This window comes from Alosa sapidissima, chromosome 1 (genome assembly GCF_018492685.1).
Source record: "Alosa sapidissima isolate fAloSap1 chromosome 1, fAloSap1.pri, whole genome shotgun sequence".
NCBI classification, from domain to species: domain Eukaryota; kingdom Metazoa; phylum Chordata; class Actinopteri; order Clupeiformes; family Clupeidae; genus Alosa; species Alosa sapidissima.
In genome coordinates this window covers 26,061,689-26,079,279 of record NC_055957.1, presented here as the reverse complement: position 1 = coordinate 26,079,279, position 17,591 = coordinate 26,061,689, and the positions used below count along the sequence as shown (strand labels likewise).

General features: G+C 41.3%; 3 protein-coding genes across 4 annotated transcripts; 1 reads left to right on the top strand and 2 right to left on the bottom strand.

Moving 5' to 3' along the window:
- Positions 1-747: 747 nt before the first annotated feature.
- Positions 748-7,437, top strand: LOC121724911 (T-cell acute lymphocytic leukemia protein 1 homolog). Of its 2 annotated transcripts, none has more exons than XM_042111856.1 (4): positions 748-903; positions 2,168-2,727; positions 3,234-3,325; positions 4,341-7,437. In XM_042111856.1, the coding sequence occupies exons 1-4, from the start codon at positions 847-849 to the stop codon at positions 4,865-4,867; spliced, it is 1,236 nt and encodes a 411-aa protein (XP_041967790.1). In that variant the 5' UTR covers positions 748-846; the 3' UTR covers positions 4,868-7,437. The 2 variants fall into 2 exon arrangements, with proteins under 2 accessions (XP_041967790.1, XP_041967781.1); XM_042111847.1 differs by having other exon boundaries at positions 3,234-3,355.
- Positions 7,438-10,676: 3,239 nt separating this feature from the next.
- LOC121724815 lies at positions 10,677-12,920 on the bottom strand. The gene is made up of 2 exons (XM_042111635.1): positions 11,576-12,920; positions 10,677-11,431 (listed from the first exon to the last, which is right to left on the bottom strand). Exons 1-2 carry the CDS (start codon positions 12,852-12,854, stop codon positions 10,728-10,730), a joined length of 1,983 nt encoding a protein of 660 aa, XP_041967569.1. The 5' UTR covers positions 12,855-12,920; the 3' UTR covers positions 10,677-10,727.
- Positions 12,921-14,800: 1,880 nt separating this feature from the next.
- otol1a (otolin 1a) lies at positions 14,801-16,882 on the bottom strand. The gene is made up of 4 exons (XM_042111997.1): positions 16,454-16,882; positions 16,165-16,258; positions 15,968-16,039; positions 14,801-15,758 (listed from the first exon to the last, which is right to left on the bottom strand). The coding sequence occupies exons 1-4, from the start codon at positions 16,862-16,864 to the stop codon at positions 14,887-14,889; spliced, it is 1,449 nt and encodes a 482-aa protein (XP_041967931.1). The 5' UTR covers positions 16,865-16,882; the 3' UTR covers positions 14,801-14,886.
- Between the last annotated feature and the right edge of the window lie 709 nt (positions 16,883-17,591).

Genomic DNA, 17,591 nt, shown 5'->3' with positions numbered 1-17,591 from the left:
GGATGATGCTTCAGCAGTATGCCTTCACATGAATAGGCCTATGTGATGTCACCTCACGCAATACAGCGCTGTGGTGATTGGCCATTGTTGATATTTGCCCGGTTTGATGAAGCGTTATCTCCCCTGCAAGTCTGGTCCCAAGGGTTTATCCTTGTGATGCCTCTGAAAACGGTGCAATTTGGTTAGCTCGTAAACACTGAACCGCCACTGCTGTTAGTATCTTGATTTTCTTTCCCACAGTTAGGCCTACTGCTTCACTGATATTATATCAATAATACGACATTGCCTTTACTGTGGTTTCACATAAATCTAAAACACATATATTGTTGTGTATTGTGTATTGATCTCTTAAACCCATGCGTTCTTTAAAATAATTGATGCCACCATCCGTGCACCTAAAGGGTTGATTTGGCGTTGCTGTATAGGCTAACCTAGGTGTATTTTTTTTTCTCCAGTAATATAACAGAATGTACAGTGATTTTAAGTAATTCGATATTTTTGTTAGTGATACGTTTTATGTGTATCAGGACTCAATTTTATACAGATTTTATGTGAAGGAATTCTATTATTATTATTTTAAATAAATGCAACGTCCAATTCCCTTATTTCTGTTAAACCGTTGTAAAATGGGAACAATAAAACTGGAAGATTTCTCATATAGGGGTTTAGACGCTTGTCGGGTATGAAATGGCCACGGCATGTTCGCTTATCTTGCCTTGCCATATTGCGCCCTTGTTCCGCTCCCCATGCCGCGCAGCGGGCTGGACTCGATGAGGAATTGCACAGACCTCACTTCCAGTTCCAGTCAGTAGCCTAGTTCACTAGCTCCAAAAATCTTAGACATGGATGACCCCCAAACAAAATGGCTTCTTGCACATTAGAAGAAATATCACGTCGGCATTTGTAAGTCCACATGTTTAATGTTTAATTACTTTTAAGTAGAGCGTATCAAATATTATTTTGCTTAAATTTGTCTATAATGTAGCGAATGTGTCATCAATAGCTGAATATGGTCATTAAAAACAGGCCTATGTTTAGATATGCTATGCTATGATTAGAACAACTAACAAGGCCTATTATTTCTATATTCACTTTCGATGCGGTGCGTTTCAGAGATTTGTTGTAATTATAGTCACATAAATCTTTTAGAGAAACGGAGCTAAAATCGAAATATTTTGTCTCTCTTGAGTCTGGACAAACACTAAAGTGCACCCCAGCAAATATTTCGTTCGTTTTCGAAACGAAAGGGGAAAAATCTATCAGGATATAGGCTACAACCTAGAACATGTGAAATTGGACTAATAAAGTTTTAGTATACAGTAAGCTACGATCGAAGGTAGTGTTTACAGTCAACACAAATTCTGCATAATTGTGTCCGATCAAAACTTCATAGCCCATTAACACTAGTGAAAGAATTCAACCAACTTTTCGTTTTACATTCTATGGGCTGGGACAACCAATCGTCGAATGTCGAATGTGTGTAATGCAAAATTGCACAAAAGTGTATGCAAAATTAAGAGACTAAAACAAATAAACGGCCAGAATGCGAGCTGCCATTCAGTAGGCTATACTGCCGTATAGGTTATACAGGCTATGAGAATTTCTTCCTGTCCCACTGTGGATGACTGCAAGAATTCAGAATTTAGACCATAACGCTTAATGACCTGGAACAACCTGCTGTCATAACGGTTTTATTTTGGCAGTTCATCTGTAACAGTGCTTTGGACAGATAAGGTCCCATAACCTGATAACCCTCTGGGATGTAGCCTATGCTAATTAGGGAGACGTAAAATAACTGACAAAACATCTGAAATAATGTGTTTTTCTTTTCTATCATTTTGGATTGCTTAACCCAAGTTAGTACGCAAAGCCCATTTTAAAATTATTAGTTGTCAATTAGGGCTCATTTTAATGCAAAAAGATGAGTTAAGGTTGTAGACTGACTCTAAGGTAAATAGCCTATCACTTCTTGCATTTTACCTTAAATGTTGTAGACCTTGTAATGGTTACAGAATTTGCAAATATCCTGAAAAAATAACAGGGTAAGTGAAACATTGTAAGTCTACTGCTCCATGCACTTGTTCTTTCTGCTGCGTGCGACATGTTTGTTCCGTTTAAAATCATTTAGCACGTGCAGCCTAACAGAAGGTCTCTCCTCATTCTTCAGAGTGGTGGTGCTCAGTTCTGTGCATATGGAGACAACCTTGACATCGATTACACATATCTTGCCTTTTTACTTGCGCCACATCTTGCCAAAATGAAAGAAAAATCAGAAGCAGGGACTTCCAAAAAGCAGAAAAGTCCAAATGTCGATGCCAGTGGTTCGGTGACAGAGGATTCAGGCGTCAGGGGGTCTGAGGACGAAAACCAAGACGAACCTAGTTCAAATGACATATCCAAGAGACAAGAGGACTCTGATAAACCGCCTACCGGGACCAGCATCCTCAACGGCGATGCCAAGGGAACAGCTTACGCCCACCATCTAAAAAAGGAAGTACCAGTGATTGAACTCACCAGGAGGGATGATATAAAAGGAAGAAACCACTGGACAGAGCAGCATAAGGTGCAGACAACGGAACTGTGCAGGCCACCTATTTCTTTGCCCCTGCCGCACCGAGACGCACCAAACGACACTCGAATGGTTCAGCTGAGCCCTACCGCTTTTCCTCTCCCGGCAAGAGCGATGCTCTACAATAACGTTACGCAGTCGCTCGCCACAATTAACAGGTGAGTATATGTCCTTCCTTATCATATAAGGCATAAAGGTTTTGGCTTTGCCAGTCATAATTTAATCAACAGTGCAAATAGATCAAATAGTAAGATGAAATCATCCATCTCCCACTTATTTAAAATAGGATTAGCATTCATGGTATAGTCAGGTATAGCATGTGTTCAGAGGAAGAAACAAAGCTTCATTAATGCTACTGTATGTGTCTAAGTGTAATGTGTGTGTGTGTGTGTGTGTGTGTGTGTGTGTGTGTTGCTTCTGTATTCTGATTCAATGCATTTGAGGTACTTATATGTTTGTGTGCAGTGTTTAGTGGTATTTAGTTATTGAATGTAATTAAATCTGAATTTCTATGTGAGTGTTACCATTTTGTATGTGGTATGCATTTTCACAAACTGCACATTTGTGAACATGTGGCATATGGCTTGAGATGTCTGTGGTGTCTGTCTGCATGTTGATATGTGTTCCAGTGTGCTAAACTCAGATATTTCCCCAATCCTGTCAGTGCCTTTGGCGGTGAGTTGGAGCAGTATGGAATGTATCCTGGTAGCAGGGTAAAGCGCAGACCCGCGCCTTACGAGGTTGAACTCGACGAGGGTAGGCGATTTTTAGATCTTTATAAGTATGGTAAGATGCAACTCTGCTGTGTTGTTATTCATTGTCAAAATCCTCCGCCGCCACTTTAAAAACCACCCTCCAGTTTGCATTTCACCATTTGTTTACCCCAGATTTTCATAACAACATGTTTTATGTGATTGTTTATATTTAAGTAAAAACAGATGAACCACAGGTATGTCATATGTATGAACGTCATAAATGGGTATTTTATCCAGCCATGTGTGTTCTTACTATTCAATATTACACCTTTTCTTTTTAATGTAGATGTCTCTTAACGGACAGAGAACAGTGGTGCTAAATGTATTAGTTATGTCTAGAGGAGGGGTAGCTGGCTGCTGTTCAAAACAGCGAATTTGCCGCAGTCAATGCAAAGCATACAATTAGTGCTACAAGGATTAAGGTAGCTTATATCCAAATATGATTTTGTTTGTCATTCATGGATAGTGGAATTACTTTCCACTGACATGGTGAACTTACAACAGATCAAGATAAAGCAGCATGACTCGTCTTAAATTCATCATAAAGGTTTATTTGTTTGACAGTTTGACTTCTTACACACTATCATGTCAATAAACATGATTCCTATCCTTTAATGTGGTCTTTTTAATGTTACACCTCAAATATTGAGAGTAATCTTAATGCCTGAATGCATTTTCTACTTTCCAGGTTCAGAAAATAAGCCCATTTTCCATTGTTGTCTTGTGTTGTTTAAAAAAACAATCGCTATGTGATTTGTCTTCCACAAGGCTCCTCATTAGATGTCCTTCTGGCTATAAAATCTCTGCTCTCCTTTAATCAAATCTCAACTGTCTTTGTCTAATTCCGCCAGCCAAACATTGTCTGTATCTTCGAACCAATGTTTGACAATCAACAAGTAGAGAAACCCTTCCACACCACCCAGATGAGGCCCCTTCTCTACACGGCATCGGCATTTCAACCTCTCTCTCCCTCTCCTGATTTTAACCTCCCCTCTCCTCTTTCCGTCTTGTCCCAGCTGGGGAGCCGAAGATCGTGCGGCGCATCTTCACCAACAGCCGCGAACGCTGGCGCCAGCAAAACGTGAATGGGGCGTTCGCCGAGCTCCGCAAGCTCCTCCCGACCCACCCACCCGACAAGAAGCTGAGCAAGAATGAGATCCTGCGCCTGGCCATGAAGTACATCAACTTCCTCACCAAGCTCCTCAACGATCAGGACAGCGGTGGCGAGGGCATCGTGATGACGGGCACCGACGAAGACGACGCTCACGAAATTTCAGCTGTTGGTCAGGGCCGGGGAGTGGGGGTGGTGGTGGCCAACTGTGGGGGGGACGGAGGCGGCAGCGGCGGGCTAGTCAGAGAGGATCTGCTGCTGCAGGAGGCGCTGTCCCCCGGCTCCAGCTGTGGTAGCCTGCTGGACGGAGACGGCAGCTCGGAGGGGTACGCCGAAGAGCAGGACTCACCTCCTGCCCAGCCTGCGCTGCTGAGCAGGGGGGGGCAGCACCCGCACTCGGCACGGACACACGACGGCCAGGGCCAGCGATGATGCCAGCGGGCGCTGAGACCACAGGAGACGCACATACTGGATACCAACTGATATGTGAAGGATGAGCAGTTTTTTTTCACTAAGTCAGTCAAGCTGTCCTTGAAATCCTAAAGTTCATTTCCCATCTGAGATCACCTAGCACTCATGTATATTGAAGTTGAAAGTTGAAAGTCTGATTCTACTGGTGGGATGCCAAGACCACAAAAGGCAGTCATGTCTGACATCAGCATTTCCATGATACCTGCACATTTGGCCCTCTCCATCATCTAAGCCTACACTATGTTACTGGCAGAACAACCTAATAGCTGTACCACTCACACCACACAGTAAACATCAAGACCTACAGTATTAGAAGCTTTTGTGCAATTGATGCCATACAATAATTTCCATAAGGCCAGACAAGGTTCGCAACTTTGAAGATTGAAACAGTGTCATTATAACTGGCATCATAATTACAGTACATAACTTGGATGGAAAGTATTTATATATGTAGTGCATTTTATGATGGCTGCCATCCCACAGCATCATGGGGGTAGAGCTAAGGGAACAAAAAAGTGATGATGTTGATAGGTTGTTTGGAGGTTTTATGAAGAAAAACATCCTTGTTAATGTCACCTAATCAGTCCTTAGTATGCCAAAAAATTAAACAACTTGTCTTTAGATGACTCTCCATGATTCCTAACATTTCAGTTTTTATAATTTTATGCCGGTATAATTCTGTTAGTCTGCTCTGCACCAAGCATTACATTGATCTGTTGGTTAGTACAATATTTTTTTCCGTAAATAAACAATACCTAGCTGGCATGGTACCAAGCAGTCTGCAATGCAGCATATTCAACCATAAGCTTCTAATTCCATTGTGAAAATCCGGCTACTGACACAAGGATGGGTCTTCAGATCCAGTTGAAGTTGAACGAAAGCAAACAGAATCAACAGAATAAATGATCAAAATACACACAGAAATACTTGTTAGACCAATAATATATTTATCATTATATACAATAAGTCAACACTATGAGAGCCAATGTACACTATTCAGTTTCTGTTATGTACATGTGTCGATACACAAGGGCCACAGAGTGAATAGAAGTGGAATATGCATCGGTTTAGATACAGTTTTTTGTTCTTTCACTTGGCACGGTCACAAACATTGCTGTATACTTACACATGTGGCACAATTATTGGTTTAGTGATGAAATCATATATTTACAAGCAGGCATACAACCAACCTGGACACCCCTTTCATTATTCAAATATAACCAGGGATATGTAGGGATGGTTTTGCTTATCTCTGTATACGGGGCTTATATTATGGATTTTTTTGTGTTTTTGTTTTTTATTGACAAATTACTGTACTAGATGTTTGGTGGGGTTGTTTGAAGGTCTTATTTCAGGTGCGCATGAGCAATCCAGGAACAGACGTCTGCCGAAGTGGTGGCCCAAGAGAGAAAGAGCCAGTAGCTATGTCTGTCTTGTCTAGCAGTAGTCATGCCTTCACTGTGCATTCATACACAGTTTGGCACATGCATTGTTTTTGTCATTGCCTTTTGAGTATCTCTAGTCACATGAGTCCCATTTACCATAATCACCCATCTTTGATTCACAATACAGCTTTGAAATGTGTGTGAGTCCGGATTAAATAGGTACCGCCATTTTATTTTGAACACCAAAAAGGTACAACAACACACCATCACCATCTGTAAATTAGAAAAATATGTCGCTGTAACAAGACTACTTGTGGCTTCATGGCAGATTCTGATGTACTTACTACGTAGTGAGAATGTACAGTATGATGTTGAAACGTTTATTCCATGTTTTAGTGATTTGTGTAGGCATATCCTTTTTTTTTGTCCAGGCAAATAGTATAAAAATATGTGGGTGCTTTCCAAATGAATTTCCTTTCCAAATTTACATGTAAATATTTTTTTCAATGTATTCAATTTAGTGAACTATAAAGTTACCCACAAGGAAATTTGGAGAAGAAAATGGGACTCACAGAAAGTATATACAGGTCCGGTTGTAGATATACCGCAAGTCAAGATTTCTCCTTTTTCTTTCAATTTCAATTTTTGAGTCTAGTTAGAGGCTACATTTTTTTTCCTGTACCACTTGCCATCATAATACCCCCACCCCCCCCACCCCCCCCATGATTCCTGACTATTTACTGTATTATTATATTATAAAAATCTATAAATCATTGGATATTAAAATAACAAGAATGCTTTGTAATGACCTGTAAGGTACACAGAGGAGGTCAAAAGAGAAATGTAGATTTTTTATTTTCATATTAGTGTACATGTATTAGATGGTACATTCCTCCTATTTACACGTTCCTAAATATTTTCTCTTGATGATTGTGGTATTTCTTTACACCTCTTTGTAGTCAATTTACCCTAGGTACACAGCAGCATACTTTTATGTTTTACACTGGAGGTTCTCTCAGTTTTGTAATAAATATATAAATAAACAACCCTGATTGTTCTTTGATAAATATCTGTGAGCATATTGTTATGCAACATTATTAGGAATTATCTTTATATAAAATACAATAAAGTATGATTATGTTGACAGTGGGCTCAGTCCATACACTGATTTTGACTGCCAGAATGAATAGATGTATTTTTTACATTATGTTGGGTTGTATTGCTCGTTCGTAAGTTCCGTAATTGTCAAGAGACAGCTGTACCTGGGGACAGCTCACATACCTCTGCTGTGGAATCCATAAGCTGAATACTTACTTCCTTCTAGCAAGTGACAACTTCCTGTAAAGGTCAGCCCACAGCAGGATATCCTGCCATTGTATAGGCACTGTGCTCCAGGCATCCCAAATATTATGGAAAGCCTCACACAAAATGTGTGACGTTTATGCTGATTATCTGTTTTCTCAACTAAACAACACAAATATTTTAATAGTATATATGAAGAGAATTAGAGTGCTGTTTAAAACAAAATGGCAGAATCCTGCCAAAGACATAGTGCACAGAAGCAGTTTAAGCAGTAAAGTCGAGCAGTTGTGGAAGAGTAGGAAAGGTCTGAGTGAGAGTGAGCGACAGAGAGGGAGAGAGAAGAAAGGAGGCGAGAAAAAGGAGGGAGAGGGGAGGGGGGGTGGTGGTGGATTTATCAGGCTTCTGCAGATGGGAGGCAGTGTGGCTCATGCTGCCAAGTGATTCTGTATGCTAATGAGGCTTTATCAGTCCCGCTGCAGGAACAATATACTGGATTCCACACAGGGAGTCCTGCCTGCCAGATAGAGATTACACTGCCTACACATTTATTTACTTCAGTATGAGAATAACCCTCTCCTTCCACACACATAAACACACACACACACACACACACACACACACACACACACACACACACACACACACACACACACACATAAACACACACACACATACTCATCCTCACAAACAAACCACAAATTTGCGCAAATACATGCACACATATACATATATGTAAAGCTTATCATCCACCTTCTATCATCAGCAGATATATTCAAAAGAGTTTCTATTCATAAATATGTTAGTGTGCTTACTTACCACATGTCATCAATGGAGTATACAATTACTTTTACCAAACTCAATAATTTAATGTGACAGAATAGAGGCCAATAATTTGTTTACATTTTTTATTTTTGGAAAACAAAAAATATTAGCTTGACTAACTATGCATACAAATAGTGGACATAGTACACAAGGTTGGTTATTTGAATCCTGCAGCCAATTCTATAGCTAGGTGTACTGGACAGTAACTACAGCACAGAACCAAAAAGCTTTAATGTGTGATTTATGAGATAGACTTGCTTATGAGAGATCAGGGGCATAAATTCTCAAAATAGAACTGAACATGTGACCTACACGTGGATGTTAGTTCCAGGAAGGGGAGACAATAGATTATGACTTGTACTGCACTGATCATTTTTTTTTTGCCTAATGGAATGCAACAAATGTAGAATTATGAATTATAATCATAATAATGTATATTAAGTCCCCAACCAGCTTATATAGGAAAAAGGCTAATTTTGTTTGATAGTAGGTCTCACTTTAAAGTGTACCTTCATTATGACTACTGCTATTGCTAGTGCAGCGTGGTCATAAAGATTTGACCCTGGGACACTGAAACTTGGGGATGTAGTTTGGACTTGGCGACTTGGACATGTAGCTGATACGATGATACGTAGTGATATGATATGTTATATTATATAATATAATATTTTTATCTTCTCATGCCAGCTGTTGCATCTAAAATTACAAAATATTTTTGCCATACTGGTCTCAGGGAGGTGCATCAACCCATCCCATCACTGCTCATTTGTGGTGTAGTGCCAACTGAGAGACGTAAATCCAAGTTGTGAACTGCACACAATTTGTCATGTAGGATCATTAATGTTTATTTTGCTCACTTAGCAAAATGGCTGCCAACAGCCAATAGTCCTTGAGCCAGACCCCCTAATTTTGTTCAATCGGTATCATTCAAGGGGAATAAGTCTCTTATAGTGATTTTTGAAGGTATACCACCCTAGAATTAGAAAATATGTGATAACATTGCATTTGGGATAGCATTTTGTGTTTTATCAGCCGGTTTATGTCCATTGTATGTCTATGGAGAAATATCTTACAGGTGAATGGGCTAAAAAAAAAAACGAATAGATATCCCCACACAACCTCCACAGCTGATTGTTAGTATTTTTTTGTTTGTATTGCAACTTTTCTGAAATGTTATGTATAAGTATGTAAATGACCCATGAAATTTAAAACATGGTAATCCTAACATTGCATAAAGTATGTTTATTGCATATTTCATTAGATAATGGCACAATTACATATTTATACATAATATTTCATTGTGGGGATATCTATTGGTTAAGATAACAGACAAAAAGCTACTACCATTGCAATGCTATCACTTATTTTCTCAACTCTAGGGTGATATAGCTTGACAAAAATCACTATGAGACTTATTCCCCTCAGATGACCCCTCTGGCTCAAGGACTACAATCAGAATTCTGCAGCCAAAACAATTTCTACCAATATTTTCTGATGCAAAGGTTCAAAGTTAATGCAATTTGACATGCTACATCGCTACCATATTCTTTGTATGTATGCCAAATTTCATGGAATTGCATCCATGTGGGTGCTGCATATTTCACTATCTCAAGATATGCATGTGCCAATACCTTGTGATGTAAAGGTTCAAAGTTTATGAAATTTGACATGCATAGGCAGTGCTGCAACTGATACATTTCAGTAGCTGCCTGGAGCACTATGATCACTGCTTCTGGATGAGGGCATGTGCATCAGTGCATTAAATCAGTTTGGGAGCTGCATTTTTTACATTTACACACACACACACATGCACTCACACATACACAAATGCACACACTCAAACTCACAAGCATACACATGCACACACACACACACATGCACGCACGCAAGCACACACGCACACACACACACACACACACACATATGAGGATGAGTGTGGCTTTAGAACACAAAATGTACAAAATGTGAAAATTTACATGACACATTAGCAATAATTTGTGTTTCAATGACCATTGGGCAGCCAAGAGGAGATCATATAAGACTCAAAGTTTAGGAGGAGTTGCAGGAGTAAGGGATAGACAGAAGCTGAGAAGCATCATATGTTTTCTTTGGATAGTGCATGCAGCACAATGTAGCAGTTAAAAAATTAACCACTATGCGGTACATCTAGTTTTCTTATATTACAGTATGAAAAAGATATAGCTAGAGCATAAAATAATTGTCATTTCTACCCTCTTAGGAGATCATTTACCAGTAAATAATTTGGAGAGTGTCAGTGGAGAGTTTACTGTTTTAGTTACAGTTTACTTCTCCTACATGTTCCTCCTCTGTTTTGGAGGTGAAACAGACTCCTCATCAGTGGAGTCTCTCCTCGACTGCCCCTGAGCTGTAGAGGATTTCTTTGCCACTTTTCTAGATTGCACTGTTTGGTGTCTACTGCCTTGTCCTGGGGAAGTGGTTCTTTTTCGATCACCGGGGAAGGTCCTTTCACACAGGGATGATGTTCTTTCCTTTTGGCAGAAGCAGGTTTTTTGAGACATTAAGTCATTAATGTTTTCTCTGATGTATATAGTGTTCTCATCGACTGAGTGGTGGAGAAGACTGTTGATACTATCACAGGCCTCAGACGTCGTCTCAGAACAGAGTCTTTTCTCTGGGCTAGGACTGGAAGACTCACTTCCTGCCATCTCCGCATCTGAGTCGTAAGCCTCTCCACAACTCTCAGAGGTTAGGGAACAAGTATGCTCTGAGTTGTTATCATAACACAAGTCCTCATCTTTGCTTTGAAACATTGTAGTCAGAGACGTGGTTCTGCACTCACAGATGTCAGACTTGGTCTCAAGGCAAAGGTTTCTTTTTGGGGCTCCACCAGCCAAGGAGGATGTGTTCTCTGCTGTCCTGGTGTCAGGATCTGACACATATTCAATACTCAATGAATGAGAATGATGCTCAGAATTTGAGTCTTTATCTTGTTCTTGAAGAGGGAGAGAATCGTCACCTGATACTGGCTGATAATCTTGGGATGGGATTAGAGGACAAGAGTTATTCAAGTTCAGGAGGTCACTTCTGGAAGTTGATGTCGCCATTGAAGGTTGAGCAGTTTCTGTAAAATGTAGAAGCACTGAACAGGATGATGCATGTGTAATGTTTTCTCTCATACCTGGGGTTAGTGATGTTATTGCTGTCAGTAGAGAGTTACTGAAGGAAATGTCATGAGAGCTTTGCTCCCTCATTTCTGTCTCATCCTTACAGGATAAAGCCTTCCTCAAGTACTCTAAAATAATGGACGCTAAGTGGTGAAACCATAGACACACAGAAAAACAGCTGGATTGTCTTGAAGTCAGTATTGAAGTATGGTTTGAGTTCTCCTGACTATCTCGGAGAGGTCTGTCAGACACAAGAGTTGATGGATTTTCTGGGGCATTTTCTGCCAGACCACAACTGTTCAAAACAGTGTAATTTTCTGATAGATCTAACTGATTGGTTCTGCCAGCAGGACAATGTGACCCTCCTCCAACCTCATTGCAGGAGCTGCCCTCTAAGAGTGGACCTTGAATGGGGGACTCATTCTCGGCCATATCTGCATCCAAATCTGATGTCTCTCCAGACTTCTCTGAGACCAAGCTATAAGATTGTTCAGATGAATAGTCAGTGTCTTCATCTTGAATTTGGACAACTGTAGGGATGTATCGGTCACCTGAGGCTTGGGTATCTTCTGGTATGGGTCTTACAGAAATCAAAATGCAGGGATTATTGGAACCCAGTAGGTCATCGTTTGAGGATGTTGCTGAAGAAGGTGGATTGTATTCACTGGTGTCTTGTGCCTCTAGTCTTTCAAACAGATCACTGGGTCTTCTGATGTCTTGGGCAGTATTATGATCATTTCGATCACTCATTCCTTTGTCATGTATGGTATACATGGGTGAGGAAGAGGGATATCCCAAACAATTGTAAAAATACTGGTTAAAATCTACTGATCCAGTTGTTGAGGGGAGATTTGACATGATTTGCTGGTCATCATGGACAAAGTCATCTTCAGCAATTTGTATCCAGTTGTCTGGAGCTAATGCTGACAAAAATGAATCTGAAGTCCTGCTTCCTGATGAAAAGTCTGGTGGAGAATGGACATAGTCACATACCTCTTGTTTGTTTTCTTCAGTATTGGATCCAATTTGGGTGGTACCCTCCAGCTTTCCCAATGAAGATGAGCACTGTGGAAAGTTGCCATATTTTCTAATGTCATTTTGTGCTGCTGTGTGGCTCAAAGGAGGGGGATCATTCCAGAAGCTTTGCTGGTCATCCTGCCAATCAACACAAATATTAGTTGAATCTAAAAAGGAAGAACTAATGTTTTCCTGGTCTAATGAGGACAGGTTGACATTTGTTTTTGTGGTGTCCTGGGGCTCATCTGAGACCACATTCTTACTATTTTGCTCCATCTTAAAGGAGTCAAAATAATGTGGTCACCAGGCACCAACTTCAAGCACCATCTCTACTGAGTCCATCAGAGGCCTCAATATCCTGAAATTATTATCAAAGAATTTTCTCCTTTGTGACACATTTGTGACATCAATCAAGAGTGCACCTATGTAATATGTATGTGTTCAGGCAGGCTATGTTATGCTACAATGTTGTATAGCAAAGAGGAAAAGCACATTAAAGATCCATTGTCAATAGAAATGTGTTTTTATTTTAAGTTTGAGTTTTAGCCCTACTTAAGCTGAACTATATTTAGACATATTATTATTATTATTATTATTATTATTATTATTATTATTATATATGCACAGACATACAAAAAACCTGACAGGGTACGACCATTTTTTCTGTATAAAAGAAAATGTAATCTTTCATACAAATGAACTGGGGGTGTTCTTTAATCTAAAAAAGGTGTAGGTTGCAGGTGTCAATTGACAGATTCTACCAACTCGGCCCTTTTGTTTAAAGAAAAACCTTATATATATTGTCTTTATTTAGATAGGACAGTGAGGAGTGACAATAGGTGAGAGAGATGGGGTGGGATTAGGAAATGACCATGGTCACATTCGACCCTGCATGAGTCTGCATGAGCACTTGGGCCTGAATCCGGTACAGATGCTAAAGTCACTTGCACCACGTCTCCCCATGTCTCAGTCCTGATGAGTTACGGAAGTTAGAATGTTTCTGCTTAAAACCTCAAAAGTATATTTCAATTCCATTTCATTTTTAGAGCATTTCAATCATTTTCTTCATTGAGGCGAACCTTGCACACTGGCACCATCTGCTGGTCTTAATGGCAGTGGTAGCTTGCTGATTGAATCCATGGAAAACAATCGATGTATAATACTAGCTATGTGTCACCTACTTAAAGCATACAATGTATAGAATTTTTCCTCCTCGCCAATCTCTGATTGTCTTCAGACTACTTCAGTCTTAAGTATCAAGCATCAATTTCCTCCTTTCTGGATTATCATAATGGGCAAAAACATTTTATAACACCATGATTATACCACCACATTAGGATCGGATATTGGTTGGCCGATAAGTGAGAGAAAGTGGAATAGAGCATTATGTCCAATATTCCAATATGTTCTGCATTTCTCACTAGTGGGTCACTTAGTGACACTAAAAGTATGATTCTACGTAATAACTCTGTATCTGTAGTGTCCCTGTGTATATCTGTGTGTGACTATGTATTTAGAGAGAGGAATATTATGACTTTGCAGTGTTTCACTGTTCTGCATGGCTGCGTCAGTAGCTATCTGCTCCGGATTGCCAGGTTGCCACTAATCAGAGTGTGATTCAGTGTAGTCCATGTGAGATGGGATGACCAACGCCATCTCCTGTCAGCCTGGAAGGATACCTAAACCCTAACTATTTCCTTGTCTAGTTAGAGCAGCTGATGGATCTTTAGGTGAAGTCATGCTGTCTCTCCCTTGATGTGCATCATTGTAAATAAAACTCTGTTCCTGATTTTTCCTACCATTCGTCTGACTGGGTCTTCATTCATCTGTGGTATCAAAATTACCATCATAAGTGCCTACATCCATCATGTCTATGGTTTCACTTGTACAATGTAGTGTATGTTAAATACCAAATATGAAACTATTTGTATGGGTCTATGTAATGTGTTTTCTATTGTATTCAAAATCACATTTCACCACTTTATAAGCACCATGGTGCCATCTAGTGGACAACACGAATACAAAAAAAATCATAAACAATACTGTATATCATGTAATTATTGAATGTACAAATAAAAAAATGTAGACTGAATGCAACAGAATGTACTTTAATTTCGCTAAGGCTGCCATCTATATTTGAATACATTTGATGTTGTGCACTAGGCCCTTCCATTACATCAACAGAAACCAGAAAGAGACTGGTCAGGCAGAGAAAGTTACTTGTTGTTGTAATGAATATCATGCAAAGCATAGAGGTTATGGCTACAGTGTGCTGACTGGGTCAAACAAAGGACAGAGCGTGTCAGGTTCAGTCCTTGACATCAGCATAGAGAAGGAAGCCAGAGAAGGTGCTATCATCTTCACTACTTGAGTAAACTCCGTTCCAGTCCCGTAGAGTCTCCAGCCACACCTCGTCTCCAGGGTCCAGCCGGAACAAGGCCATGTTGGAGGCTTGGTCAATGTCCTGGCCATAGAGGGAGTCACGTGTACGCAACTTGCGCATGCCATTCACTACCAGGGCAGCACGGAGTGGCCGGTTCCGGACAGTAATGTGGTACGAGAACACGTACACACCTGGGAGGGTGCAGTTAAACTTGCTGGTGGCAGCATCCCAGTGACCCTCATCATTGTAAAAGACCTTGTCAAATTTGACAGGCAGGCCAGGAGGAGGAAAGGACCTGCTGGGGAAGAGACCCACACTGAATGCCGAGCGACTCTGGACCGCACCCTCCCCTTTGGCACCTTTCACTCCTCTCTGCCCCCGCGGCCCCTTTGGCCCCCTGGCTCCCTTCAGTCCTGGTACGCCTCTTCCCCCCGGTGGACCGGGTGGCCCCACGGGTCCTGTGTCTCCCTTGACCCCTGGAGAGCCTGCGTCGCCCTTCTCACCGTCAGCCCCAGGAGGTCCATGAGTGCCGTTCTGTCCAGGAGGTCCAGCTTCACCTTTCGGTCCAGGGGGTCCAGTCTCACCCTGATCCCCCTTCTCTCCAGGTAGGCAGTCTCCAGTTTCCCCCCTTTCCCCTTTCATACCATCTAGGCCAGGAGCTCCCATCATCCCCACTACCCCTGGGTCTCCCTTTTCTCCCTTAAACCCACTCTCACCCCGGTCCCCTTTCTCCCCGGGGTCTCCTTTCATCCCAGGAGGGCCTGTATCTCCATTGCTGCCTCTTGTGCCAGGATCACCTGCAAACAGAAACATTTGTATAAAAAGAGGCAGCACCATATAGATGAAGGATCTTAGCACTTCCTGGCTACAGCACTAAGTGAGACGACTATGAGATGGATATGGCCTTCGTATGCTACACTCACTATGAAACAGAATTATTGTAACAATTACTACTGTACTATCAGATCTGGAATGAAAGGCTGGTGTTTGGAAATCTGAGCCACACCTTTGTCCCCAGGTCTTCCTGGAATACCTAAGCTGCCAGGGATCCCTGCCTCTCCACGGTCTCCCTTTTCTCCTGAAAAAAAAAAACAAAAAACAAAACAAAACACATGGAGGATACAATACAGGTACAATAAGAATCAGTACTGTTAAAAGAAGTTCTGTTTCATGGTCAGGCTGAGGTGAGAAAGAATGATTCACCTTTACTTCCAACAAGTCCTGGTGTGCCAGGAAGACCTGCTGGACCAGCTAACCCCATTGGTCCTTTCTCACCCTTCTCTCCTGGTGGTCCTGGCTCATGGAGAATATAGCACAAATCATTACCAGGTTTGCTAGACAGTGTATTTCTGAATCCATGTTTGAATAAAACGAATACTATAATACTACATAATCACCTTTGTTTATGTGATTGTACAGAAACTAATTATGTTCTCTTTATAGAACTACCATATGGATTTTTATTGGTATTTAGGCCCCTGTCCATACCTGCTAGACCCCTCTCTCCCACTGGTCCTGGAGGTCCTTTCTCAGGAGGACAGCACTCACAGAAGTTAAAGAAGCATTCGTTATAGTCCAGGGTGTAGTTCTCTAGCCCCACTCCAGCTGGCACCATGGCCTCTGTGTGGTAGTCAGCGGAGTAGGCATCACTGGAGTACGTGGTGCTGTCTGTGGGGGAGGAGGAGTAGCCATCCATCATGGATTCAGTGGTCTCCTCTGTCCCTGTAGTGCTGGAGGGACTCGGGGTAGTGGTGCTGGCCTGATGGAGACCCAGGCGAGGGGGGACTCCCTGGACTGGTCCACTGCCACCTCTCGGGGGCTTCTTGGTATGCTTCGGTTTTGGCCATCTTGTGGTTCTGGCAGCAGATGCCTGGGTTGCCATCAGGGCGGTCAACAGGGCCATCGCCAGGAATACAACATGCAGTGCTTTCCGGGTCATCTCAGTGTGTTGACTGAGAGCAATATGGAGAAGTGTGCAAGTGTGTGTATTGAAAACAAAATGGATATTTAGATAGAAATGTAGATAGATAGATAAATAGATAGATAGATAGATAGATAGATAGATAGATAGATAGATAGATAAGGGAGACAAGGTGTTGAATCATACTTACCGTATAGATGAGTCTTAACCTTCTCTGAAGACACAACCAAAGCAAAGCCTTTTATCAACTTGTGCTTCGCCATTCTCAAGCAGTCTGACCAATGAGAGGGATACCTGTGATTTGAAAGGTGGAGGGCATCTGGCTGGCACTCCAAAGCTGATATCTGAGGACTGGTTTGAATGTATCTTTTTGAGATCCAACTGAACGGTCAGTCTTTTCACTCTTACACTTTCTTGTTCCATGTATGAAAATGAAGCACTTCTCAAGAGGATAAGCAAACCTTGATTAATACTATGCAAAGTCAGTTTGAGGTTGTGGGAGTCATGATTTTCCCAAGGATCAAAAGGGAAACACAAGATGGGGGTGTGGGTGTAAAGAGAATTATGCCTGTGTTAGGTGACACCACAGGGTTATGGTCAGGTCCTTACGGGTGTGCAGTGAAACAAGCCTGAATATGCATAACAGTAAGAGACCTTTTCTACGGTACAAGGTGTTGGAAACTTAATAAGATTACTGAGTACAAATATA